Source organism: Ranitomeya imitator, chromosome 2 (assembly GCF_032444005.1).
Source record: "Ranitomeya imitator isolate aRanImi1 chromosome 2, aRanImi1.pri, whole genome shotgun sequence".
In the NCBI taxonomy this organism is placed as follows: domain Eukaryota; kingdom Metazoa; phylum Chordata; class Amphibia; order Anura; family Dendrobatidae; genus Ranitomeya; species Ranitomeya imitator.
The window spans coordinates 303,915,118-303,942,977 of NC_091283.1; the positions used below are offsets into that span (position 1 = coordinate 303,915,118).

The following is a 27,860-nucleotide window of genomic DNA, read 5'->3' on the forward strand; positions in this document are numbered from 1 at the left end:
TGTGAGTTCGATCACATCACTTAGGGGGTTAAAGTATCAGGAGCGGTGTGGGACCACTCCTGGCACTAAGTATCGGGAGTCAGCAGTCAGAATCAGCTGACTCCCAGCAGTGATCGCGCTTGCACAGGCCGTGTGAGCACAAAATCATTGGGATGTCATTGTGACCCAGGTTACAGGGACATATGGATACGTCCAAGGTGGGAAAGGGGTTATCAAAGCCAAACCTGATGAATGACAAGGGATTGCCTTAAAGGGACACTGTCACCTGAATTTGGAGGGAACAATCTTCAGCCATAGAGGCGGGGTTTTGGGGTTTTTGATTCACCCTTTCCTTACCCGCTGGCTGCATGCTGGCTGCAATATTGGATTGAAGTTCATTCTCTGTCCTCCGTAGTACATGCCTGCACAAGGCAATCTTACCTTGCCCAGGCGTGTACTATGAAGGACAGAGAATGAACTTCAATCCAATATTGCAGCCAGCATGCAGCCAGCGGGTAAGGAAAGGGTGAATCAAAAACCCCAAAACCCCGCCTCCATGGCTGAAGATTGTTCCCTCCAAATTCAGGTGACAGTGTCCCTTTAATAGTGAACAACCACTGTAACCCCTTAAGCCCCAAGGGTGGTTTGCATGTTAATGACCGTGATAATTTTTACAATTCTGACCACTGTCCCTTTATGAGGTTATACCTCTGGAACGCTTCAACAGATCCTGATGATTCTGACAATGTTTCCCCGTGACATATTGTACTTCATAATAGTGGTAAAATTTATTCGATAAGACTTGCGTTTATTTGTGAAAAAAGCAGAAATGTGGCAAAAATTTTCGAAAATATTGCAATCTTCCAACTTTGAATTTTTATACCCTTAAATCACAGAGATATGTCACACAAAATACTTAATAAAGTAACATTTTCCACATGTCTACTTTACATCAGCACAATTTTGGAAGCAAAATTTTTTTTGTTAGGGAATTAAGGGTTAAAAGTTGACCAGCAATTTCTCATTTTTACAACACCAATTTTTTTTAGGGACCACATCTCATCTGAAGTAATTTTGAGGGCTCTATATGATAGAAAATAACCAAGTGTGACACCATTCTAAAAACTGCACCCCTCAAGGTCCTCAAAATCACATTCAAGAAGTTTATTAACCCTTCAGGTGTTTCAAAGGAATTTTTGGAATGTTTAACCCCTTCACCCCAAAGCCTGTTTTCACCTAAGTGACAGGGCCAATTTTTACAATTCTGACCACTGTCACTTTATGAGGTCATAACTCTGAAACGCTTCAACGGATCCTGGTGATTCTGACATTGTTTTCTCGTGACATATTGTACTTCATGATAGTGGTAAAACTTCTTCGATACGACTTGCATTTATTTGTGAAAAAAACAAAAATTTGTCGGAAATTATGAAAATTTAGCAATTTTCAAACTCTTAGTTTTTATGCCCTTAAATTAGAGAGTTATATCACATAATATAGTTAATAAACAACATTTCCCACATGTCTGTTTTACATCAGCACAATTTTGGAAACATAATTTTTTTTGTTAGGACGTTATAAGGGTTAAAAGTTAACCAGCGATTTCTCATTTTTGCAACAAAATTTGCAAAACCATTTTTTTACGGACCACCTCACACTTGAAGTGACTTTGAGGGGTCTATATGACAGAAAATGCCCAAAAGTGACACCATTCTAAAAACTGCACCCCTCAAGGTACTCAAAACCACATTCAAAAAGTTTATTAACCCTTCAGGTGCTTCACAGGAATTTTTTGAATGTTTAAAAAAATTGAACATTTAACTTTTTTTTCACAAAATTTTTACTTCAGGTCCAATTTGTTTCATTTTACCAAGGGTAACAGGAGAAATTGGACCACAAAAGTCGTTGTACAATTTGTCCTGAGTACGCTGATACCCCATATGTGGGGGTAAACCACTGTTTGGGCACATGGCAGAGCTCGGAAGGGAAGGAGCGCCATTTGACTTTTCAATGCGAGATTTGCTGGAATTGAGATCGGAGCCCATGTCACGATTGGAGAGCCCCTGATGTGCCTAAACAGTGGAAACCCCCACAAGTGACACCATTTTGGAAAGTAGACCCCCTAAGTAACTAATCTAGATGTGTGGTGAGCACTTTGAACCTCCAAGTGCTTCACAGAAGTATATAATGTAGAGCCGTAAAAAAAAAATTATATTTAATTTTCACAAAAAATGATCTTTTTGCCCCAAATTTTTTATTTTCCCAAGGGTAAAAGGATAAATTGGACCCCAAAAGTTGTTTTGCAATTTGTCCTGAGTACGTCGATACTTCATATATAGGGATAAACCACTGTTTGAGCGCATGGCAGAGCTCGGAAGGGAAGGAGCGCCATTTGACTTTTCAATGCAAAATTGGCTGGAATTGAGATCGGACGCCATGTCGCATTTGGAGAGCCCCTGACGTGCCTTAACAGTGGAAACCCCCCACAAGTGACCCCATTTTGGAAAGAAGACCCCCTAAGGAACTTATCTAGATGTGTGGTGAGCACTTTTAACCCCCAATTGTTTCACTAAAGTTTAGAATGTAGCATTGTGAAAATTAAAAAATCATTTTTTCTTTCCACAAAATGATGTTTTAGCCCGCAATTTTTTTTTCTCCCAAGGGTAACAGGAGATAGTGGACCACAAATGTTATTGTCCAATTTGTCCTGAGTATGCTGATACCCCACATGTGGGGGGGAACCACCGTTTGAGTGCGTGGCAGAGCTCGGAAGGGAAGGAGCACCGTTTGAAATGCAGACTTAGATGGAATGGACTGCAGGTGTCATGTTGCATTTGCAGAGCCCCTAATGTACCTAAACAGTAGAAACCCACCACAAGTGACCCCATATTGGAAACTAGACCCCCCAAGGAACTTATCTAGATGTGTTGTGAGAGCTTTGAACCAACAAGTGTTTCACTACAGTTTATAACGCAGAGCCGTGAAAATAAAAAATATATTTTTTTCCACGAAAATGATATTTTATCCCCTATGCTTTTATTTTCCCAAGGGTAACAGGACAAATTGGACCCCAAAAGTTGTTGTCCAACTTGTCCTGAGAACGCTGATACCCCATATGTTGGGGGGAACCACTGTTTGGGTGCACGGCAGAGCTCGGAAGGGAAGGAGCGCCATTTGAAATGCAGACTTAGATGGATTGGTCTGCAGGCGTCATGTTGCATTTGCAGAGCCCCTGATGTACCTAAACAGTAGAAACCCCCCACAAGTGACCCCATATTGGAAACTAGACCCCCCAAGGAACTTATCTAGATGTGTTGTGAGAGCTTTGAACCAACAAGTGTTTCACTACAGTTTATAACGCAGAGCCGTGAAAATAAAAAATATATTTTTTTCCACGAAAATGATATTTTATCCCCTATGCTTTTATTTTCCCAAGGGTAACAGGACAAATTGGACCCCAAAAGTTGTTGTCCAACTTGTCCTGAGAACGCTGATACCCCATATGTTGGGGGGAACCACTGTTTGGGCACACAGGAAAACTCGGAAGGGAAGGAGCCCTGTTTTACTTTTTCAAAGCAGAATTGGCTGGAATTGAGATCGGACGCCATGTCGCGTTTGGAGAGCCCCTGATGTGCCTAAACAGTGGAAACCCCCAATTATAACTGAAACCCTAACCCTAGCCCTAACCCTAGCCCTAACCCTAATGGGAAAATGGAAATAAATACATTTTTTTACATTTTATTATTTTTCCCTAACTAAGGGGGTGATGAAGGGGGGTTTGATATACTTTTATAGCGTTTTTTTTGGCGGATTTTTATGATTGGCAGCTGTCACACACTAAAAGACGCTTTTTATTGCAAAAAATAGTTTTTGCATCACCACATTTTGAGAGCTATAATTTATCCATATTTTGGCCCACAGAGTCATATGAGGTCTTGTTTTTTGTGGGACGAGTTGACGTTTTTATTGGTAACATTTTTGGGCAGATGACATTTTTTGATCGCTTTTTATTCCGATTTTTGGGAGGTGGAATGAACAAAAACCAGCAATTCCTGAATTTCTTTTAGGGGGGGCGTTTATACCGTTCCACGTGTGGTAAAATGGATAAAGCAGTTTTATTCTTCGGGTCAGTACGATTACAGCGATACCTCATTTATGTAATTTTTTTATGTTTTGGCGCTTTTACACAATAAAAACTATTTTATATAAAAAAATAATTGTTTTTGCATCGCATTATTCTGAGAGCTATAACTTTTTTATTTTTCTGCTGATGATGCTGTATGGCTGCTTTTTTTTTGCGGGACAAGATGACGTTTTCAGCGGTACCATGGTTATTTATATCCGTCGTTTTGATCGAGTGTTATTCCACTTTTTGTTCGCCTGTATGATAATAAAGCGTTGTTTTTTGCCTTGTTTTTTTTTTTTTTTTTTTTGCGGTGTTCACTGAAGGGGTTAACTAGTGTGATAGTTTTATAGAGCGGGTCGTTACGGACGCGGCGATAACAAATATGTGTACATTTATTTATTTATTTTTTTTTACATAAATAAATGTATTTATTGGGAAATGTTTTTTTTTTTTTTAATTTGGGGATTTTTTTAAATTTTTTTTTACACATTCTATTTTTTTTTTTTTACTTTCTAACATTGTCCCAGGGTGGGACATCTCTGTATTAGATCAGATCGTTGATCTGACACTGTGTATAGCACACTGTCAGATCAACGATCTGACAGGCAGCTTAGCTGGCTTTCCAGCGCCTGCTCTCAGCAGGCGCCGGCTAGCCAGGTCATTTCATGACCCGGAAGGAGTCCGGCGGCCATCTTGGATCCGGGGACTCCTTCCGGGTCACCGGAGCAACGCGATCTCATTGCGTTGCTCCGGTGGGAGAGCGCAGGGAGCCCCCGTCCCTGCGTGATCCCCCTCTACGCCGCTGTCACTACTGACAGCGGCATCAGAGGGGTTAAATGCCCGCGGTCGGCGATGGCGCCGATCGTGGGCATTGCTGCGGGGTGTCAGCTGTCATATACAGCTGACACCCGCACCCGATCACCGCGGCGCTCAGCGCGAGACCGCGGTGATCGGTGCGCCGTACTAGTACTGCTGCTGGCACTAATGCAGTGCCGGCAGCGCAGTACTAGTACGGCGGCTGGCGCGAAGGGGTTAAATAAAAATGAACATTTAACTTTTTTTCACACAAAATTTACTTCAGCTCCAATTTGTTTTATTTTACCAAGGGTAACAGGAGAAAATAGACCCAAAAAGTTGTTGTACAATTTGTCCCGAGGACGACGATACCCCATATGAGGGGGTTAACCACTGTTTGGGCGCATGGCAGAGCTCGGAAGGGAAGGAGCGCTGTTTGACTTTTCAATGCAAAATTGACTGGAATTGAGATGGGACGCCTTGTTGCGTTCGGAGAGCCACTGATGTGTCTAGACATTCAAATCCCCCAAGAGTGACCCCATATTGGAAACTAGACCCCCAAAGAACTTATCTAGATGTGTTGTGAGAACTTTGAACCCCCAAGTGTTTCACTAGTATATAACGCAGAGCCGTGAAAATAAAAAATAATTTTTCCCCACAAAAATGGTTTTTTAGTCCCCCAAATTTTTATTTTCCCAAGGGTAATAAGAGAAATTGAACCCCAAAAGTTGTTGTCCAATTTGTCCTGAGTACGCTGATACCGCATATGTTGGGGTAAACCCCTGTTTGGGCGCACGGGAGAGCTCGGAAGTGAAGGAGCACTGTTTTACTTTTTCAACGCAGAATTGGCTGGAATTGAGATCGGATGCCATGCCGCGTTTGGAGAGCCCCTCATGTGCCTAAACAATTCTAACTGAAACCCCAACCCTAGCCCCTACCCTAGCCCTAACCCTAGCCCTAACACTAGCCCCAACCCTAGCCCTAATCCTAACCCTAATGGGAAAATGGAAATAAATACATTTTTGTAATTTTATTATTTTACCTAACTAAGGGGGTGATGAATGGGGGTTTGATTTATTATTTATAGCATTTTTTTTAGCGGATTTTTATGATTGGCAGCCGTCACACACTAAAAGACGCTTTTTATTGCAAAAATGGTTTTGCGTCTCCACATTTTGAGATCTATAATTTTTCCATATTTTGGTCCACAGAGTCATGTGAGGTCTTATTTTTTGCGGGACGAGTTGACGTTTTTATTGGTACCATTTTGGGCATGTGACCTTTTTTGATTGCTTTTTATTCCGATTTTTGTGAGGCAGAATGACCAAAAACCAGCTATTCATGAATTTCTTTTGGGTGGGGCGTTTATACCGTTCCACGTTTGGTAAAATTCATAAAGCAGTTTTATTCTTCAGGTCAGTACGATTGCAGTGATACCTCATTTATATCATTTTTCTATGTTTTGGCGCTTTTATGTGATAAAAACTTTTACAGAAAAAATAATAATTTTTGCATCGCTTTATTCTGAGGACTATAACTTTTTTATTTTTTTGTTGATTACGCTGTCTGGCAGCTTGTTTTTTGCTGGACAAGATGATGTTTTCAGAGGTACCATGATTATTTATATCCGTCTTTTTGATTGCGTGTTATTCCACTTTTTGTTTGGCGGTATGATAATAAAGCGTTGTTTTTTGCCTCTTTTTTTTACCGCGTTCAATGAAGGGGTCAACTAGTGGGACAGTTTTATAGGTGGGGTCGTTACGGACGCGGTGATACTAAATATGTGTACTTTTATTGTTTGTTTTTTTAGATAAAGGAATGTATTTATGGGAATAATATTTTTCTTTATTTAGGATTTTTTTTTTCTTTATACACATGTGAATTTTTTTTTTTTTTAGTTTATAACATTGCCCCATGGGGGGGGGGGGGGGGCGCATAATGTTTTAGGGTCAGATCGCTTATCTGACACTTTGCAGAGCACTGTGTCAGGTCAGCGATCTGACATGCAGGGCTGCAGGCTTACCAGCGCTTGCTCTGAGCAGGCGCTGGTAAGCCACCTCCCTGCAGGACCCGGATGTAGCCCCGCAGCCATTTTGGATCTGGGGCCTGCAGGGAGGAGACGCTCGGTACAAGGTGTGAGCACATTGCCTTGTACTGAGGGTCTTAGGGAAGCATGCAGAGATCCCCCTCCCTGCATGATGCTTCCCTATACCGCCGCAACACTGCGATCATCTTTGATCGCAGTGTGCCAGGGGTTAATGTGCCGGGGGTGGTCCATGACCACTCCTGGCACTTAGTGCCGGATGTCAGCTGCGATAGTCAGCTGACACCCGGCCGCGATTGGCCACGCTCCCCCCGTGAGCACGGCCGATCGCTATGACGTACTATCCCATCCCTGGGAATTAAGTCCCAGGTCACCTTGTCGGGATAATACGTCATATGGGATTAAGAGGTTAAGAAAATGCAATTATTGGTTAAAACATTTCCAACATTCTGAACATGGAAAAGGCTTCTCTCCCCTGTGTGACTGCACTGATGTTTATTTAGAGTTAATTTCTGTGTAAAATATTTTCCACATTATTCACATGAAAGAGGCTTCTCCCCTCTGTGAATTAATTTGTGACTAACAAAATCTGATTTCTGTTTAAAACATTTCCCACATTCTGAACATGAAAAAGGCTTCTCCCCTGTGTGGGTTCTCTGGTGCGTAACCAAGTTTGATTTCTGTTTAAAACATTTCCCACATTCTGAACATGAAAAAGGCTTCTCCCCTGTGTGGGTTCTCTGGTGCGTAACCAAGTTTGATTTCTGATTAAAACATTTCCCACATTCTGAACATGAAAAAGGCTTCTCCCCTGTGTGGGTTCTCTGGTGCGTAACCAAGGTTGATTTCTGTTTAAAACATTTCCCACATTCTGAATGTGAAAAAGGCTTCTCCCCTGTGTGAGTTCTCTGGTGCGTAACCAAGCTTGATTTATAAACAAAACATTTCCCACATTCTGAACATGAAAAAGGCTTCTCCCCTGTGTGGGTTCTCTGGTGCGTAACCAAGGTTGATTTCTGATTAAAACATTTCCCACATTCTGAACAGGAAAAAGGCTTCTCCCCTGTGTGAATTCTCAGGTGCGCAACAAGAATAAAATTATGGTTAAAATATTTCCCACATTCTGAACAAGAAAAATACTTCACCCCTGTGTGACTTCTCTGGTGTTTAATCAAATTTGTTTTCTGGTTAAAACACTTCCCGCATTCTGAACAGGAGAAAGGCTTCTCCCCTGTGTGGATTCTCTGGTGTGCAACAAAACATGATTTATGCTTAAAACATTTCCCACATTCTGAACAGGAAAATGGCTTCTCCCCTGTGTGAGTTCTATGGTGTGTAACAAGATCCCAATTGTGGTTAAAACATTTCCCACACTCTGAACAGGAAAAAGGCTTCTCCCCTGTGTGAGTTCTATGGTGCTGAACCAAATCTGATTTCTCGTTAAAACATTTCCCACATTCTGAACATGAATAAGACTTCTCCCCTGTGTGGATTCTCTGGTGCCTTACCAAATCTGATTTTCGGTTAAAACATTTCCCACATTCTGAACAGGAAAAAGGCTTCTCCCCTGTGTGAGTTCTATGGTGCCTAACCAAATCTGATTTTCGGTTAAAACATTTCCCACATTCTGAACAGGAAAAAGGCTTCTCCCCTGTGTGAGTTCTATGGTGTGTAACAAGATCCCAATTGTGGTTAAAACATTTCCCACATTCTGAACAGCAAAAAGGCTTCTCCCCTGTGTGGGTTCTTTGGTTTATGGTGTTTCCATATTCTGAATGTGAAAATGACTTCTTTTCTTTTGGAGCAGATGGTGTTTTAATGCTTATTTTGTGTCTTTCATTTTCCTTTGTTGTCAGTAATAAATCAGAAGACACGACCTGTTTCAAAGGATCAGATGGCAGATCTTTGCTATGAAGGGATGATGGTATGTCTGAAGTAATGGCATTGAATTCCGTTGCATCCTGTGGGATTTCGATATCTTCAATTTTTAAATCAGATGATGTCAGCTGTCCCTCTGATCTCCGGGTACAGTCAGCTGTTAAAAAAAAAAAAAATTATTTTTGAATAAAATATCCTTGAATTTTATATTTTTGAACATATCTACTTAAACTGTCCATAAAAATGGCAAGCTATGTAAAAAACTGTAATTATTTACCAAGTCAATGACAGTTCACAGTCTAATAGAAAACCTTATAAGATGAATCAGTAGTGCGTGGTGTTCAACTGTTTGTTCATTGTGCCTCGCAAATATTGAACCAAAAAAAACAAAATCAATGTTATTTAGGCGAAAATAATATCAATTCTCATCTCACAAAAAACAAGTCCCCACTCAGGTCCACCTTGTGTCAATGGAAAAACAGCGGTTCCCACACTTAGTGGCTCAAAGGCTGTTGAAAAGCAACAGGGTTTCTATAAACCAATTCAGCAAAATCTGCTCTCACTTCTGAGTCTTGCAGTGTGCAAAAACAAAATTTAGGATCCCTGTGTTTAGCAATATTATAGTGAGCACAATCTTGGCACTAAGTGTTGGATAATAAAATGGCAAATGTGTCATTTTCACTCACCAAATTCCACTGCATGTTAATTTCTGGAAAGTGGCTGTGGAATCAAAATATTCAGTCGCCCTACACACGTGGTCAAAATCGTGGTTATCCCTCGTTTAATGACAGAAAATCCCACAACAGTCACAAAAATAACTTGAATCTGACAAAAGTAATAATAAATAATCTATGAAAATGAACAAATGAACGTCAGACAGAATAAAAAAAAAATAAAACTCATGAAATAGGCCTGGACAGAAATGATGGTACCCCTGAAAATGTGACAAAAGGGACATGTTAAATCAAGGTGTGTCCAGTAATTAGCATCACAGGCGTCTACAATCTTATTTATTTATTATTACTTTTGTTAGAGTCAAGTTAATTCTGTGACCATTGGGTGTTTTTCTGTAATTACATGAGGGGTACCAACAATTTTGACCACGTGTGTACGATTATAACCCTCAGTGAATTAATTTATAAAATGGAATCACTTTATGGGGATTTCGACTATTCTGGTTTTCTGTCCTTTAGTTATATTAGGGCTAGGGTTGATCGCATAGCTTTGCAAAACTCCTTATCTTAATAGCTATAGCGCTTACCGAATAGTTGCCTCGGGAACCTTGTTATATGGAGAGCTCCCGATAATCATCTGTTCAGCGCTGCAGCTGCCTTTTGTGGCTGTGCGACAGTCACAACACATACATGCAGAGCCTGTGCCTGTTTTTGGGCTATCCATGCATGTGTTGTGACTGTCACACAGCCACGACACATGCAGCAGTGACGCCATCACACAGCCATGACACATGCAGCAGTGACGCCGAACAGCTCATTATCATGAGCACTACAGGTATCCAGGTTACCGAGGCAGCTATTCAGGAAGCGCTACAGCTATTCAGATAAGCACTTATCCGAATTTGATCAACCCAAATTAGGGCTTCTGCATATGGTGTTGAATCTCCTCTGGGATCTGTTCCTGCTGTCCAGCTGGAGTAATCTGCTCCCTACTTCAGCCATTTGGAAAGTACCACACCCTACTAAAGCTCAAAGCATATGACAGGAATCTGCCAAAAACAGCGTTGTTCTCCTCTGGTTCAGTCCTCTGTGTTCACCTTGTGGCTTGTGTATTTGCTTCCTGTTGTGAATGTGGCCCGTTTACTGACTACTCTTGTGCCTTCTGATTCTATCCTTCTGGTTCTGACCAAGCTACCTGACTATTCTTCTTGCCATCTAACACCACAGAATAGCAGGTAACACCATGGTCCAAGCCTAGGGGTTCCAGTGTAAGTCAAGATACATGTAAGGGTGTTAAAAGGCGATGAGCAAGGCAATCCTTGGGATATGGAAAGCAGAGAAGCTAGTGCCAAGCATGTTCATGGTTGATATCTTTTGAGCTGCCAGGTGACCCAATATATTGTGTCTGCAAACTATTCTAGCTAGATCTATATTCAAATAGCTACATGGCGCTCCTTCCCTTCTGAACACTACCATGTGCGCAGACAGTACAATCGTATGTAGCGTATTGTGCAAAGTTGGAAAATAATTTGTAAGATCTATTTGTTTTCTACTACACTGGTCTACAAAAATTTTTTTTTTCTGGCATGGACTTTTAGAACAGTTTTAGACTAATTTGAGTGTGCTGAATTCAGATCTGATCATATAATTTCTCTATCACATCACGTTTTTGCGCTATAGGTATATAGCCCATTTTCATGAATTCCATGATAAATATAAGTAGTGTATGAAAAGTGCCGGTTTATACAGTTCACTAAGGTAAATTTAGTTTTCATTTAGTCTCCCAATAAATGTGAGAATATCCTTGTTTTCTTTGAACATGCATAATTCCCATTTGTTATGATAACACCCTTGTTTTCTGTGCTACTGGGACAGTGGAGCTACCGCAGAGCATTGGGTGAAAACTGAATGGCCTCAGCGACAGAGTTTGGCATCTGGCGATAAAAATGTCATCCATGATCCTCTAGAGGATAGGAAGGACATTGTCTTTCCTCCCTTACACATAAAACTTGGATTGATGAAGCAGTTTGTCAAAGCTCTCAATCACAGTGGAGAATACTTTAACTATATATGCTCAACTTTTCCTGGTCTTAGTGAAGAGAAGAAAAAGGCTGGAATATTTGATGGACCTCAAATAAGAAGACTTATGAGAGACCGAAATTTTATCACATCAATGAATGAGACAGAAGAAAGTGCTTGGAATGCATTTTGCAATGTGGTGCAGAATTTTCTAGGGAATAAGAAAGCAGACAACTATGAAGAGATTGTGGAAGAGCTACTAATGAGTCTGCGAAATCTTGGATCAAGATTCACTATTTACACATCCATTTGGACTTTTTTCTATAGAACCTTGGGGATGTGAGCGAGGAACAAGGGAAGCATTTTCATCAAGACATTAAAACAATAGAAGAACGGTATCAAGGCCGATGGGACTCTCATATGATGGCTGACTATTGCTGGAGCTTGATGAGAGACAACCCAGAAGCTGTTCATCACAGATCAACCAAGAAAAGAAAGTTCAAATAACTGACATTTGTCATTCATCTGTGTGCCACATATATGTTTTTATATTTTGTAGTTTAATTCTATAAGTATATTTGATTTGCTGTACATAGACTTTGTAATCTTTGTTATTCCTTGATTAAAAATATACAAAATGTAGTACCGAAAATCATGTGTTTTTATCATAAAACATTAGGAGTAATTTTCATCAAAAATTGAAAATCTCAAAATCCTGATGTGATAGCCAAAAACGGAGTTCATATTCATAATCAGCAGCCAAAATTGACATAAAATATGTTTTAAAACCTTTTGCCAGAAAAATTGCGTTGATCAGTGTTATCCTTTGTGAATCCCGTAATTCCAAAGTTATCACTACATAACGTGACACAAGTCAGATATGAAAAATGGGGCCTGATTAGGAACACAAAACCCGCTGCAGGAAGCGGTTAAATCAGAGTATTTTTGACACTGACTACTGGATTTTGCTGGATGTAAAAAAAATTTCTAAGCCTCACAATAGCCACAATATTATAGGCATGATCAACCATAATATCAACACTATTATACGCATTATGTAAAAATGCGGGGCAGGTCACTAAGGGATCAGTGACCTGCCATAAGCCAATACAGATGCATATGAAAGCAGAGCACCACAAAGCCCCGCCCACAGCCCCACCCACATCTCCACCTACAGCCCCGCCCTAGAGCACGAGAATCTCATTAATGAGGAAAACCACAAGACGGATTTCATCACCAGGTATCAATGGAGAGCTTTTTTTTTTTTTTTTTTTTTTTAAGACTATCAGGGAGTTACAGACTCACATAAGTCAGGCAGATCAATCCCACCACAATTACACTATCATACAGAATGAACAGGTAAAAAAACAAACTTTTTTTATTATATGTTACATTCCCAACAACAACGTATGTACGAGGGAAGAACTTCAACATTAAACCGGAGTTGCATTCATTTATGGCTGACCATTGAAGCTACTGTGAGTCCTGACCAGAAGATTAGAGAATATAATATTGCTCCACATTTCAGGAGAGGTTGTGCAGTAATCTGAATTCCTTAGGATCGAAAACATAATGTCATTTATAACATGGAGTGAATCCATGAAACCAGGGCTCGAGCCAACACATCTCCTGCAGGCGTGAATAAATGTAGATTACAGCCATCAGCCACGCACAGCTTAGAGATATATCATGGCACAGGTGTAATGTTTTATGTAGTTTATCACAATCCTCCTGGAAGTTAGTTGGTTCTAAAAGAAATTGAAATTTCAGGATAAAGGGAAACTCTGCTGTTATTGTACAATCGATGTGAATACTTTCTGCCCAATGATGACAAAAGTATTCTAGGAGCGATACCTTTATTGGCTATCCAGAAAATAATATGTTTGCAGCTTTCAGAGCACAGTGGCTCCTTCTTCAGGCATGATTACAAATAGATTAATAAGAAAAAAAGCACAACATTTAAGGAATACTACAGTAGGACATTTGTTCAGGGGGTGGGAATGGTGATGCCTCCTAAAGATAAACCAAGGAAATCTAATTAGGCATTCTCTTACAAATGGAGAGGCAGTGGGAATGATGTTCTTAAGGCCCCTTCACATTAAGCGACGCTGCAGCGATACCGACAACGATCCGGATCGCTGCAGCGTCGCTGTTTGGTCGCTGGAGAGCTGTCACACAGACAGCTCTCCAGCGACCAACGATGCCGGTAACCAGGGTAAACATCGGGTAACTAAGCGCAGGGCCGCACTTAGTAACGCGATGTTTACCCTGGATACCATGCTAAAAGTAAAAAAAAACAAACACTAGATACTTACCTACCGCTGTCTGTCCTCTAGCGCTGCGCTCTGCTTCTCTGCTCTCCTCCTGTACTGTCTGTGAGCCGGAAAGCAGAGCGGTGACGTCACCGCTCTGCTTTCCGGCTCACAGACAGTACAGGAGGAGTGCAGAGCACAGCGCTGGAGGACAGACAGCGGTAGGTAAGTATCTAGTGTTTGTTTTTTTTTACTTTTAGCATGGTAACCAGGGTAAACATCGGATTACTAAGCGCGGCCCTGCGCTTAGTTACCCGATGTTTACCCTGGTTACCAGTGAAGACATCGCTGGATCGGTGTCACACACGCCGATCCAGCGATGTCTCCAGGGAGTCCAGCGACGAAATAAAGTTCTGGACTTTGTTCAGCGACCAACGATCTCCCAGCAGGGGCCTGATCGTTGGTCGCTGTCACACAGAACGATTTCATTAACGATATCGTTGCTACGTCACAAATAGCAACGATATCGTTAACAATATCGTTATGTGTGAAGGTACCTTAAGGGTACCGTCACACTCAGCAACTTTGCAACGAGAACGACAATAATCTGTGACGTTGCAGCGTCCTGGATAGCGATCTCGTTGTGTTTGACACTCAGCAGCGATCTGGATCCCGCTGTTATATCGCTGGTTGGAGCTAGAAGTCCAGAACTTTATTTGGTCGCTAGATCGGCGTGTATCGTCATGTTTGACATCAAAAGCAACGACGCCAGCAACGGTTTTACATGGAGCGAGAACGATAAGTGAGTCGCCGTTACGTCACCTGATCGCTCCTGCATCGTTCTGGAGTTGCTGTGTTTGACGTCTCTACAGCGACCTAAACAGCGACGCTGCAGCGATCTAGTTTAGGTCGGATCGTTGTCTATATCGCTGCAGCGTCGCTGAGTGTGACGGTACCTTAAGTTATCTTGAGTCTGGTGGAGGTGTGAATTGTATCCATGTAGTGACTCATATACCCAGGTGTTAAATTGAGTCCTAGTGTCAAAGAATTGAACCTCGTCATTAGTTTGAATTCTCAAAATTTTCTTTCTCTGTCATCCTTAAAATTACCTTTTAGTATTAAGACTTTTAAGTCTGTCATACAATGTCCAGGTCCAGAGAAATGTTTTCCCACAGGCGTGTCCATTTCATTCCTGATTGTGTGTCTGTGTAGATTCATCCTAGTTTGTAGTTTTTGCATGGTTTCCCCAAAATAGAACTTCCAGGACACCTCGTACATTGTATCATGTACACCACGTTGGAGGATGTGCATGAAAAGGAACCTGTGACCTTATAGTCCTGATTTGTGTTTGGTACACGGACTATATTTGTTGGTAATATGTGAGTACAAGTTTTGCATTTTTTATTGTTACGTGGGAATGTGCCAGTCACTGATGGTGATGACAGGACACTTCTGACAAGAAGATTCCTTAAGTTAGGTGGCCGTTTATAGGAGAGAAGTGGTAGTTCTGGGAAAATGTCTTTCAATTTGTGGTGTCTGTGGAATATGGGTTGGAGATCAGCACCAATTGGGTGTTGTATGTGACCACAAGAGGCACCCTTTTGTCCTCTCTCAGTTTGGAATCCAGGAGGCCGTTTCTTGGGACCCTTGTAGCCCTGTGGATCTGTTCATCTATTACCAGTGGATGGTATCCTTGTTGTAGGAATGTGTTCCTCAGTGATATCAGCTGTAGTTCCCTTTCTTAACTGTCTGAACAGATCCGAATATATCTCAGAGCTTGACTGTAGATGATGGATTATTTTGTCTGTCTTGGATGAAAGATGCTCCATTTAAGATATGCTGGACGTCCTGTGGGCTTATGGTAAATTGATGTTTGTATGGGCTTGTCCTTGATGTATATGGTCATGTCCAGAAAGTGTATTTGGATCTTTCAATAGTTGAGGGCAAGCTTGATGGTTGGGTGGTACTTGTTGAAGTTATTGTGGAAGGTGAGTAGATTATCTTTTGATCCTGTCCAGATCATCAATGTAGCGAAAGTATGCAAGAGGTTTAGCAGAGCAAGATGACAAAAATGCTTCCTCCAGTTTCGCCATAAATAAGTTAGCATATTGTGGGGACATTTTCCTTCCCATGGCGCTGCCCATACACTGTTGGTATAAATTGTTCCCAAAAGAAAACTAGTTGTGATGGAGCACAAACTTGATAAATTGCAGTGCCGGTTCTCTGGCTAAATTTTTCTTTTGAAGGAAATATTTCCATGCTGCAATTCCATTCTCATGAGAAATGTTGGAATAGAGTAACTCTACATCCATGGTGGCTAGTATCATGTCCTCTGGAAGAGACAATTTGCAAAGGGTATCCGTGATGTCCTGGATATAGCTGGGTGTGCGCCTCACCAAGGGTTTCAGAATGTTCTCCACCCAGTTTGAGATATTCTCAGTCAAAGTCCCAATACCAGAGATGATAGGCTTCCCAGGATTACCTTCTTTATGTATTTTAGGTAACATGTAGAAGGTACCTGTTTGGGGATTGTCTGGTGTTAGTTCCAGCATTGAGGATGAAGTAGGATCAAATCCATTGATGATATGTGTTAGTTCCTCTGTGTATTGTTTGGTCGGATCTCCCTGAAGTGGAGTGTAGTATTTTATATCCAAGAGTTGTCTGTTTTCTTCCTGGATGTAATCTGTCGTGTTCATTATGACTACAGCTCCTCCTTTGTCTGCTGGTTTGATAATGATATTGTTATTGGCTTTTAAGGATTGTATGGCTTTTCTTTCCTCCATAGTGATATTTTGCGGCACTTTATGGTGTCTGTCCAAAATGTCAGATTTAACTTTTTTACGGAAACAGTCAATGTAGTGATCTAGAGTTTGGTTGTGGCCAGGTTGCGGAGTCCAGTTTGTCCCCTTTTTCTTTTTTGCTGTGTCGTTCACATTGTCTTGTGATTCGATATCTGTTATGAAAGAATTCTTTGAGTAGCAATCTGTGGGAGAATTCCACGATATCGCTACAGAACTGAGCCCTATCAAGCGGTTTTGTAGGACAGAATGTTAGTCCCTTTGATAGAACATGCATTTCTCCTGTGCTTGGCTCATATTGAGGACACGCCTGTAGGAAAACATTTCTCTGGAACTGGACATTGTATGACAGACTTAAAAGTCTTAATACTAAAAAGTCATTTTGAGGATGACAGAGAAAGAAAAATATGAAAATTCAAACTAATGAAGATGTTCAATTCTTTGACACTAGGACTCAATTTAACACCTGGATACAATTCACACCTGTGCTCTGAAAGCTGCAAACATATTATTTTCTGGTTAGCCAATTAAGGTATCATTCCTAGCGTACTTTTGTCATCATTGGGCAGAAAAGTATCCGGTTATTGTACAGAAATTCACACTTGGTCTCACTGCTCAATGCTTAATGTTGTCGATCATAAAAGCAAAGTTTGTCCAGAAAGACCGGACCTGATGTTGTAGGGACCATATGAGCACATTCAGCAGCAAAGAAGAGAGAGAAGGTAGATTCATCCAATACGATATCAGGGTTCTAGGAAGCCAACAGCATCATTACCCTTCGCTTTCTCTTACAGACCCATCATAATACTTTTCCTCAAGTGATTTTCTAATTTGTCAGCACATTCTACGTACGCTGTCATTTGGCTTTGTAGTTTACAGATCTGGGCAGGTAACGGTCACCGTCTTCCATCCCCAGAGGGTAGGTGGATCCTCCAGGTTGTACGTTCTATATGAAAGGGCTTTCAATGCCCAAAGTCACTTGAACAGTTTTGAATGGAGGAGAATGTTGTGGTCTAGTGGCAAAATGGCGATCATGGTAATCCAGCCGGACTACACCACCGATAAAGCAGCCGGTGACTGAGAAGAATCTGTGACTTCTCTGCATTTAGTGGTCACTACTCACCTGGGTAGTCATATGTAGGAATCTCCTCTTTACACCGCTCATCACCCCTCACATATGTATCTGTAGTATTAATATGGGTCAGATCTTCACCCTGAAACAAATATTGTAAAAGTCACAGACAGATGGAGAAGTCACATCTATGATCATCTCTAATCCTGCCATCTCCACCATTCTCATTACACAAGTATAAAACATATAATACTGGTGGATAAAACAAGACTGAGGACAAGACCTTCACAGCCGTCTACACATCATAGGGGAGGTCTCATGACACCTTCTCTCCATCTACCTGATGATCCTGAGGAACATCAAGATCTTCTTGTTTACAGTCCTGTGGAAGAAGAGGACAGGGACATCTCTCTGGTGTTGTCCTCTTACTGGATAGATCTGGAGGAAACACATATAGGGACTGAATTCATTCTTTACATACAGATAATTATAGACCGTGTGTATTTAGTCCTGTCTATTACCTGGTGATGTGAGGGGCTGGGGAACCTCCATCTTGACGTCCATGTACAGATCTCTGTGTCCTTCTAAATACTCCCACTCATCCATGGAGAAATAGACGGCGACATCCTGACACCTTATAGGAACCTGACACATACAATGATACCGTCATCCCCCCGATTCCTTCATAGTGTTACTGTATAATGTCCCAGCATTCCCAGCAGTGTCACCTCTCCAGTCAGCAGCTCAATCATCTTGTAGATGAGTTCTAGGATCTTCTGATCATTGAGGTCTTCATGTATCAGGGGGTAAGGTGGAGACCCCCTGATTGGGCTCAGGGGTGTTCCCCATCCCTCAGACACAGGGTCCTGACAGCGCTCACTAGAGGTCTTCTTCACTACTGTATAATCCTGGTTATGGAGAGACACATTAATATATCTCACTACAGACATTTCCAGAGTCCTCACCTCTCCAGTTCTGTCCATCTGTTATTCCCATAGATGAGAATGATGTAATGTGACGTCATCAGAATCTCTCACCTCTCCAGTAATCCGGAAGAGGATCTCTAGGGTGAGGTGTAATATCCTCTCCGCCATCTTGTCTCTGTCCATATCCATCTTTGATGGGCAAATCAGGAAAATTTTCTTATGTAGAAGATCTTCACTGAGAGGATCAGATATTGTAGAGACCTGAATGAGAAGATGAGCCGATGTAACATCATAAAAATCCTGTGTAATAATACAATTACTGGAGATAATAAGGGAAGCATATGAGGAGATTTATCATTTAAATCCACGGCATTTTTGACAACCAGCCTTGCTAAAGCTCACAGCTGGGGGCTGGTATTCTCAGGCTGGTAAGAGGTCATTGATATAGGCCCCCAGCCTTAAAATAGCAGTCCACAGCTGCCCTATTAGATGCACCTATTCTGGCACTTTATCGGCTCTTCACACTTGCCTTGTAGCAGTGGCAAGTTGGGTTAATATTTGAGTACTTTTATTGTTTTTTTTTTAAATTTACATAAAGAAATGTATTTATTGGAACAATATATATTTTTTCAATTTATTTAGGTTTTTTTTTTTTACACATGTAATTATTATTTTTTTTAAACTTTTTTTACTTTGTCCCAGGGTGGGACATCACTATGTAGTGACAGATCGCTGATCTGACACTTTGCATTGCACTGTATCAGATCAGTGATCTGACAGGCAGTGCTGCAGGCTTGCCGGCGCCTGCTTTGAGCAGGCGCTTTCAAGCCACCTCCCTGCAGGACCTGGAAGGAGCCCTGCGGCCAGTTTTCCATTTTTATTATTACGCCTAATCCCAGCGAAGCCCTTGATCTCCTGTAATACAAATAAAATGAAAAAAAAAAACAATATACCATACCTGTCCGTTGGTCTCTCCCACGCCGTAATCTATGTCTGGGGGCTAGTTTTCAACCTGGACGGTGCCAAGATGTGACTGCCCCAGCTGAAAACCACTGGTGAATGAGATGCTGAGAGCGCAGCATCATTGACCAGAGTGACATCATCACTGGCATTTTCCCACGGTCAGGGCCGGTTTTAGACAAAGTGGGGCCCTAGGCAAAAATTTAAAGTGGGGGCCCCAAATGATAACATTGCACTGTGGCCCCCATATTTAGGGGCCTTATATCGGCCAATGGGTCTGCCACTATTAGCTGTATGCAGGGTCACTGCCGGCACTTTGAAAAGACTGAATTTCACAACTGCGTCTCTCCAGACCCCAGCATGTCAATTTATCTTGCGCAGACGCGAGTCTCCGCAAGAGAAATCGCACCCCTGCAATGTATAGGACGCAGGGATTCCACACGGTTCAATGAACACACGCGGAATCACCTGTGTTCAAAAGATGGCAGCACTTTGGACGCAGCACATGTCCGCTGCATCCAAAGGGCTGCCATTTCCGGATCCTCTGCACATACCCTAAAAATGGGTGTTTTCAAAGCAGTGTTTTTACTGCCAAGAGAGCAGGCTTTGGCTGCAAAAAAAAAAATGCACCAAAAACGCTGATTCCTATGCACACCTGTACTATATATGTGTATGGTTTATCCTTATTATTTCACGTGGGAATTCATTTATTTCTATATAATAAATGCCCTAATTCAGCAGACAATATTCCTGTCTTGTGTCATCCAGACAGTAGTGACAGGACATTGCCCTATCAGATTACAAGCAATGATTTAGTGACTGGTCAGAGCCCATGCTGATCCCTGCTGTACTGACTGTGAAACCTAATCCTACAGCAAACAGCACAGAGCTCCAGGACCATGTGAGTAAATCACTGCACTGAGGGGGTCTCAAGGGGGGTTTGGGAGACTAATTCTGGGACTGCTGCTTCACTGCTGTACACCCTCTGGGCACTTCATACAGGGGCTGCCGAGGCAGGGGGCCCTCTTTCTAGGAGGGGGCCCCAGGCGACTGCCTGGTCTGCCTGTGCCAAACGCCGGCCCTGCCCACGGTCCTGAGGTCACCGAAGTTCAGCCCGGCCTCGATGATGTCACCGCTGGTGAATGATGCTGCGCTATCAGCCAGGACGGTCGCATCTTGGCACCGTGAAGGTTGAAAAGTATTTAGCCCCCCCAGACATGGATTACGGCGTGGGGCAGAACAATGGACAGGTATGGAATATTGTTGGTTTTTTATTTAATTTTTGTTACAAGAAAATGAGGGCTTCGCTGGCATTAGGGGATGCAGTAAGTATGGTTTAATTGAGATTAATAAAGGAGTCTGTGTAATTTTTTAAAATAAAGGATTTTAGTCTGGCTGTGTCTTTATTTACCATACAATTATAGGATTAGTAATGGGTGGGTGTCTTATAGACACCTCTCCATTACTAAGCCGTGGGCTTGATGTCACATAACAATACAAAGGTGACATCAACCCCACAAATATTAACCCCACTTGTCACCGCTACAGGGCAAGTGGGAAGAGCTAGGCAAAGCGCTAGAAAAGGTGCATCTAATAGATGCAGCTTTTCTGGGCAGCTGCGGGCTGCTGTTTTGAGGCTGGGAGGCCTATATCCTTCTCCCCTCTGTGAGTTCTCTGGTGTGTAACAAGATTACATTTGTGGTTAAAACATTTTCCACATTCTGAACATGAATAAGGCTTCTCCCCTGTGTGGATTCTCTGGTACTTAACCAAATCTGATTTTCGGTTAAAACATTTCCCACATTCTGAACATGAATAAGGCTTTTCCCCTGTGTGAATTCTCTGGGGCTTAACCCCTCTCTGACCTTAGACGTAGTATCCAGTCAAGGTGACCTGGGCCTATCTGACCCTTGACAGGATAGTACATCCAGCCGATCAGCCGCGATCATGGGGGGGGGGAGTGCGACCGATCGCGGCCGGGTGTCAGCTGATTACCACAGCTGACATCCGGCACATTAACCCCCATAACAATGCGATCAAACATGATCGGAGCGTTCCGACGGCTTAGGAAAGCATCGCGCAGGGAGAAGGCTCCCTGCGTGCTTCCCTGAGACCCTTAGAGCAACGCGATGTGATCGCGTTGCTCCAAGCCTCTCCTCCGTCCTTCTCCCTGCAGGCCCTGGATCCAAAATGGCCGTGGGGCTTTTTCCAGGTCCTGCAGGGAGGTGGCTTGCAAGCGCCTGCTCAAAGCAGGCGCCGGCAAGCCTGCAGCACTGGCTGTCAGATCGCTGATCTGATACAGTGCAATGCAAATTGTCAGATCAGCGATCTGTCACTACATAGTGATCTCCCACCCTGGGACAAAGTAAAAAAGTAAACAAATAATAATTACATGTGTAAAAAAAAAAAAAAAATGTTTACTGGACTTTACTTCTTGTTGGTAACTATGTATTAGTTCAGGATAGTATTATCCGTACCTATCCCCACATCTCAGAAGCCCCTTATGCCCTATACAACCGAGCATTACATTATGTGCTGTTTTGGGTTGCACCTTTACATTTGCTGAATGGGGGTTTTGCTGGAGTTATCTATTGTTCATTGACCGATCCTCAACACTTATATTGTTTGACTACTGGTATTTTTAAAAAAAATTGCTGTACTATACTAATAAAGTTTGTATTCTTTACTAGATTGTGGCCCGATTCTAACGCATCGGGTATTCTAGAATATGCAAGTCCACGTAGTATATTGCGCAGCCCACGTAGTATATTGCCCAGCCACATAGTATATTGCCCAGCCACATAGTATATTGCCCAGCCACATAGTATATTGCCCAGCCACCTAGTATATTGCCCAGCCACCTAGTATATTGCCCAGCCACGTAGTATATTGTACAGCGACGTAGTATACAGCACAGAGCCACATAGTATATTGCCCAGCCACGTAGTATATTGGCCAGTCACATAGTATATTGCCCAGCTACGTAGTATATTGCCCAGTCACGTATGTCACAGGTTAAAAAATAAAAAATAAACATATACTCACCTTCCGAGGGCCCATTGTAGTTCGGTCACATGACCGTGATGTCATGGCAGGTCCATCTCGTGCAGGCGCGCAGGGCCTGTGATGACGTCGCGGTCACGTGACTGTGACGTCAAGGCAGGTCCTTCTCCCATACCATCCTTGGCACCGGAACCTGCCGCTTGCATGGAGCGGTCACGGGAGCGTCGCGAAAGGTGAGTATATAATGATTTTTTTAAAATTATTTTTAGTATTAGATGTTTTTACTATTGATGCTGCATAGGCAGCATCATTAGTAAAAATTTGGTCACACAGGGTTAATAGCGGCGGTAACGGAGTGAGTTACCCGTGGCATAACGCGGTCTGTTACCGCTGGCATTAACCCTGTGTGAGCGGTGACTGCGGGGAGTATGGAGCGGGCTCCGGGCGCTGACTGCAGGGGAGTAGGGAGGGACTAATCGGACTGTGGCCGTCGCTGATTGGTCGCGGCAGCCATGACAGGCAGCTGGCGAGACCAATCAGTGACTTGGATTCCATGACAGAGGCCGCGACCAATGAATATCCATCACAGACAGAAGGACAGACCGACAGAAAGACGGAAGTGACCCTTAGATAATCTGTCCTTCTGTCTGTCACGGTTATTCATTCGCTGATTGGTCTTTGCAGCTGCCTGTCATGGCTGCCGCGACCAATCAGTGACGGGCACAGTCCGATTAGTCCCTCCCCTACTCCCCTGCACTCACTGCCCGGCGCCCGCTCCATAATCCCCTCCAGTCACGACTCACACAAGATTAATGGCAGAGGTAACGGGCCGCGGGTACTGCACTCCGTTACCGCTGCTATTAACCCTGTGTGTCCCCAACTATTTAATATTGATGCTGTCTATGCAGCATCAATAGTAAAAAAAATGTCATGTTAAAAATAATAAAAAAAAACCCAAAAACCTGCTATACTCACCATCTGCCGCCTTTCCCGCTCCTCACGACGCTCCCGGGACCGCTCCATTGCAAGAGGCAGCTTCCGGTCCCAGGGCTGGTGTGCGACAAGGACCTGCCGTGACGTCACGGTCATGTGACCGTGATGTCATCACAGGTCCTGCTCATACCAGCCCTGGGACCGGAAGCTGCTGCTTGCAATGGAGTGGTCCTGGGAGCGTCGCGAGGAGCGAGAAAGGCGGCGGATGGTGAGTATAGCAGGACTTCAACGGGCCTTCAGAAGGTGAGTATATGTTTATTTTATTTTTTTAAGTCTCTATACTACGTGGCTCTGTGCTGTATACTCCGTCGCTGTGCAATATACTATGTGGCTGGGCAATATACTACGTGACTGGACAATATACTACGTGGCTGGGCAATATACTATGTGGCTGTGCAATATACTATGTGGCTGGGCAATATACTACGTCGCTGGGCAATATACTACGTTGGCTGTGCAATATACTACGTTGCTGGCCAATATACTATGTGGGCTGTGCAATATACTACGTGACTGGGCAATATACTACGTGGCTCTGCTATATACTATGTGGATGGGCAATATACTACGTGGCTGGGCAATATACTACGTGGTCATGTTTATTTAAGAGGCATCATGTTCTTGTTAAGTTTATAGGATAATATTTATGTGGGAGTTTGCCCCACCTCCTCCCCGTCAAAGTGCTATGGGCACTTTTTGTAGAAGGGAGTGGTACATTTATGAACGTATCCGCAAGGTCGGTCTTTGTTATAAATTATAAACTTCTGTGAAGCACTTGGGGGTTCAAAGTGCTCACCACACGTCTAGATAAGTTCCTTAGAGGGTCTACTTTCCAAAATGGTATCACTTTTGGTGGGGTTTCCACTGTTTAGGCACATCAGGGGCTCTCCAAACGAGACATGGCGTCCTATCTCAATTCCAGACAATTTTGCATTGAAAAATCAAATCGCGCTCCTTCCCTTCTGAGCTCCGCCATGCGCCCAAACAGTGGTTTACCCCCACATATGGGGTATCAGCGTACTCAGGATAAATTGCACAACAAAGTTTGGGGACCACTTTCTCCTGTTACCATTGGGAAAAAAAAATTGGGGGTGAAAAATCATTTTTGTGAAAAAGAGGCATATTTACTCACCAATAACGGTGTTTCTCAGAGCCCATGACAGCACCACAAAGAGAAGGGATCCGCCCTTCAGGGACAGGAAACCTACAGGATAAAAGGGCAATACCTCTCCCCTGCATCAGTTTGGTTTACAGAGCATCAAAGGTCCTCCAGGTTAGTGGCAATAAAAAATATACACTTTTAACATAATGCTTAACAGGTGTACACCGTGTCTATATGAAACACACACTTCGTATAATATAATATGCTTACCGCACACGTGATGAGGGGGGAAATAAGCGGGTGCTGTCATGGGCTTTGAGAAATACCGTTATCGGTGAGTAACTATGCTTTTTCTCAGTCCCCCATGACAGCACCACAGAGAGAATTGCAGAGATTGTTGCTTAGGGAGTTTCCACAGCCTGCACAACCCTTATTCCGAAGGTTAAGTCAGATGAAGAGGCTAGGTCTAGACAGTAGTGTCTAAAGAAGGTTGAAGGTGATGACCAAGTGGCCGCCTTACATATTTCCTCTATTGGTACCTCCGACCTTTCTGCCAAGGTCGCCACAGCCCTTGTGGAGTGGGTTTTCAGTCCCTCTGGAATTGTATTCCTGGTAGATGAGTATGCCAGGGCTATCGCATCTGTTATCCAGCGTGCTATAGTGCCCTTGGAAGCTTTGAGTCCTTTCCTGGGTTTTTGAAAGCAGATAAAGAGAGACCCTTCCTTCCTATGCTGCTGGGAGGATTCTAGGAATTGAACTAGACATCTAATTTGTGGAATTTTCTTTTTTATTTTTTGGGTCTGAGCAGAAGGAAGGAAGGATTAACTCCTGAGATCTGTGGAATCTGGATGCTACTTTGGGTAGGTAGACAGGGTCAGTTTTAAGGATAACTATCATCCAAGATTTTTGTGAAGGGAGGACTCGCGGACAGGGCTTGCAGATCACTTATTCTACGGGCTGACATTAGAGCTATCAGAAGTGATAAGGTTTTAAGGGGTATTAACTCTATAGGCTCAAATGGAGAGTCTGTTAAAGCTGACAAGACTAGATTTAAGTCCCAAGGAGGAAGTCTTTTCATACTTATCGGTCTAGATCTTGACGCCGTTCTAGCAAATCTTGTTATCCAAGGGTTGGCAGCTATATTTTCACTGTACAATGCTCCTAGAGCCGCTATCTGTACTTTTAGAGTACTCACTGAGAGGCCGAGATCTAGACCCTTCTGTAGGAATTCTAATATCTCAGCAATTGGAACCCCATCCTGTAATTTTACCCCGGATGTGGATAAAAAATGTTTTCCAGGTCTTGCCATAGATTTTAGTGGTTACAGTTTTCCTACTTTTCCTTAATGTGGAGACTAGTTTATCCGAAAACCCTCTTTCCTTCAGTAGTGACCTTTCAAATTCCACGCTATTAAGTGGAGTTTCTCCAACTGAGGGTGGAACACCGGTCCCTGTGATAGGAGGTCCGGCAGATCCGGAAGAACCCAGGGATCGGTGATCGATAGCATTCTCAGCCAGGAGAGCCAGGCTCTTTTGGGCCAAAAGGGGGCTATTAGAATGAGTCTTGCCCCTTCTTGCCTGATTTTTTGTAGAACTGCTGGGATGAGGATTAGTGGAAGAAACGCATATGCAAGGCCTTGTGTCCAGGGAATCATGAACGCATCTAGCGCCCGAGGGCCCCCCTTGAGTCTAGAGAACAAAAAGCTTTCACTTTTCTGTTGTCTATATTGGCGAAAAGGTCTATTACAGGAATTCCCCAAAGCGCTGTGAGCTGGTGGAAAATGTGTTGATTTAATGCCCATTCTCCCTGTTTTAATGGGGTACGGCTCAGGAAGTCTGCTTTCGGATTCTCTACTCCTTTTATATGCAGTGCAGAGAGGGATAGTAGGTTGTTTTCTACTAAGCTGAAGATTTCGGAGGCGGCCGTCATTAGGGCTCGAGACCTGGTCCCCCCTTGGTGGTTCAGGTAGGCTACTACAGTCCGATTGTCCGAAAATACTTGGACATGATGCCCACTGCCCGGAGTTCTTTTTGGTTTGAGGAAGCCTCGAGTTCCTGACCTGTCCAAGCTCCCTGAGTGACCCTGTTGTTCAGGTGAGCTCCCCACCCCATGGGGCTTGCGTCTGTGGTAACTATTTGAGATACTTCTATTACCCAAGGGATCCCTTTTGCTAGGTTGTTGAGATCCATCCACCAGGCTAGGGAATGAATAGTGGCTGAACTTAGAGTCATGTGGTTTTCAAGGTGACCTCTTGGAGAAGCCTGGTTTTTCAAAACATCCCATTGGAGGTCTCTCGTGTGAAGTTGTGCCCATTGGACCGCTGGGAGGCAGGCAGAAAGGGACCTTAATAACGACATCGCCCTTCGTAGGGTCATAGAAGGGTTTGCGCAGGCTTTCGACACCAGATTTACTATCTTTTGCTTTTTCTGAACTGGGAGGTGGCATTCTTGTGTTGTGGAGTCTAATATTAGACCCAAAAATGCCTGAATTCTGGTTGGGTTTAGTTTTGATTTTTGTAAGCTTAGGAGCCAGCCTAATTTTGTTAGAGTGTTTATCACTATGTCGCAGTGTTGTTGGAAACGTTGGGCCGAATTGCTCACAATCAAAAAGTCGTCCAAGTATCGGACTATCAATATGTCTTTTTCTCTCAGATGGGACATCATTTCCCCTATCAGTTTGGTAAATATGCGGGGTGCAACTGATATGCCAAAGGGAAGGGCTCTGGTATTCCCTTATTTCCCCTTTCATGGCCACTGCTAGCCTGAGGGATTTTTTTAGAGTTTTTGTGGATGGGGATGTGATAATACGCGTCGCTGAGATCCAACACTATCATGAAACAGTTTGGAAACAGATTTTTGATCGTTGATCGATTCCATTTTGAATTTTTGATTCCTCACATAACTGTTTAGCTTCCGTAAGTTTATTATCCTCCGGAAGGATCCATCCGGCTTTGGAACTACATAGTAACATAGTAAGGCCGAAAAAAGACATTTGTCCATCCAGTTCAGCCTATATTCCATCATAATAAATCCCCAAATCTACATCTTTCTACAGAACCTAATAATTGTATGATACAATATTGTTCTGCTCCAGGAAGACATCCAGGCCTCTCTTGAACCCCTTGACTGAGTTCGCCATCACCACCTCCTCAGGCAAGCAATTCCAGATTCTCACTGCCCTAACAGTAAAGAATCCTCTTCTATGTTGGTGGAAAAACCTTCTCTCTTCCAGACACAAAG

General features: G+C 43.0%; 2 protein-coding genes across 2 annotated transcripts in view; both read right to left on the bottom strand.

Moving 5' to 3' along the window:
* Window positions 1-668: 668 nt before the first annotated feature.
* The window catches only part of LOC138666939 (zinc finger protein 182-like), an 84,344-nt gene continuing 57,152 nt past the window's right edge, over window positions 669-27,860 (bottom strand). The window contains exons 8-13 of the mRNA XM_069755134.1: window positions 18,675-18,824; window positions 18,366-18,545; window positions 18,159-18,282; window positions 17,978-18,075; window positions 17,689-17,779; window positions 669-8,979 (exon numbers count right to left, since the gene is read on the bottom strand). Of these exons, the coding sequence (XP_069611235.1) occupies window positions 7,478-8,979; window positions 17,689-17,779; window positions 17,978-18,075; window positions 18,159-18,282; window positions 18,366-18,545; window positions 18,675-18,824 (2,145 nt within the window). The 3' untranslated portion in view covers window positions 669-7,477. The remainder of the gene's footprint in view (window positions 8,980-17,688; window positions 17,780-17,977; window positions 18,076-18,158; window positions 18,283-18,365; window positions 18,546-18,674; window positions 18,825-27,860) is intronic.
* LOC138667866 (zinc finger protein 22-like) lies at window positions 19,426-27,066 on the bottom strand. Its single transcript, XM_069755948.1, has 2 exons — window positions 26,965-27,066; window positions 19,426-21,365 (listed from the first exon to the last, which is right to left on the bottom strand). Exons 1-2 carry the CDS (start codon window positions 27,064-27,066, stop codon window positions 21,114-21,116), a joined length of 354 nt encoding a protein of 117 aa, XP_069612049.1. The 3' UTR covers window positions 19,426-21,113.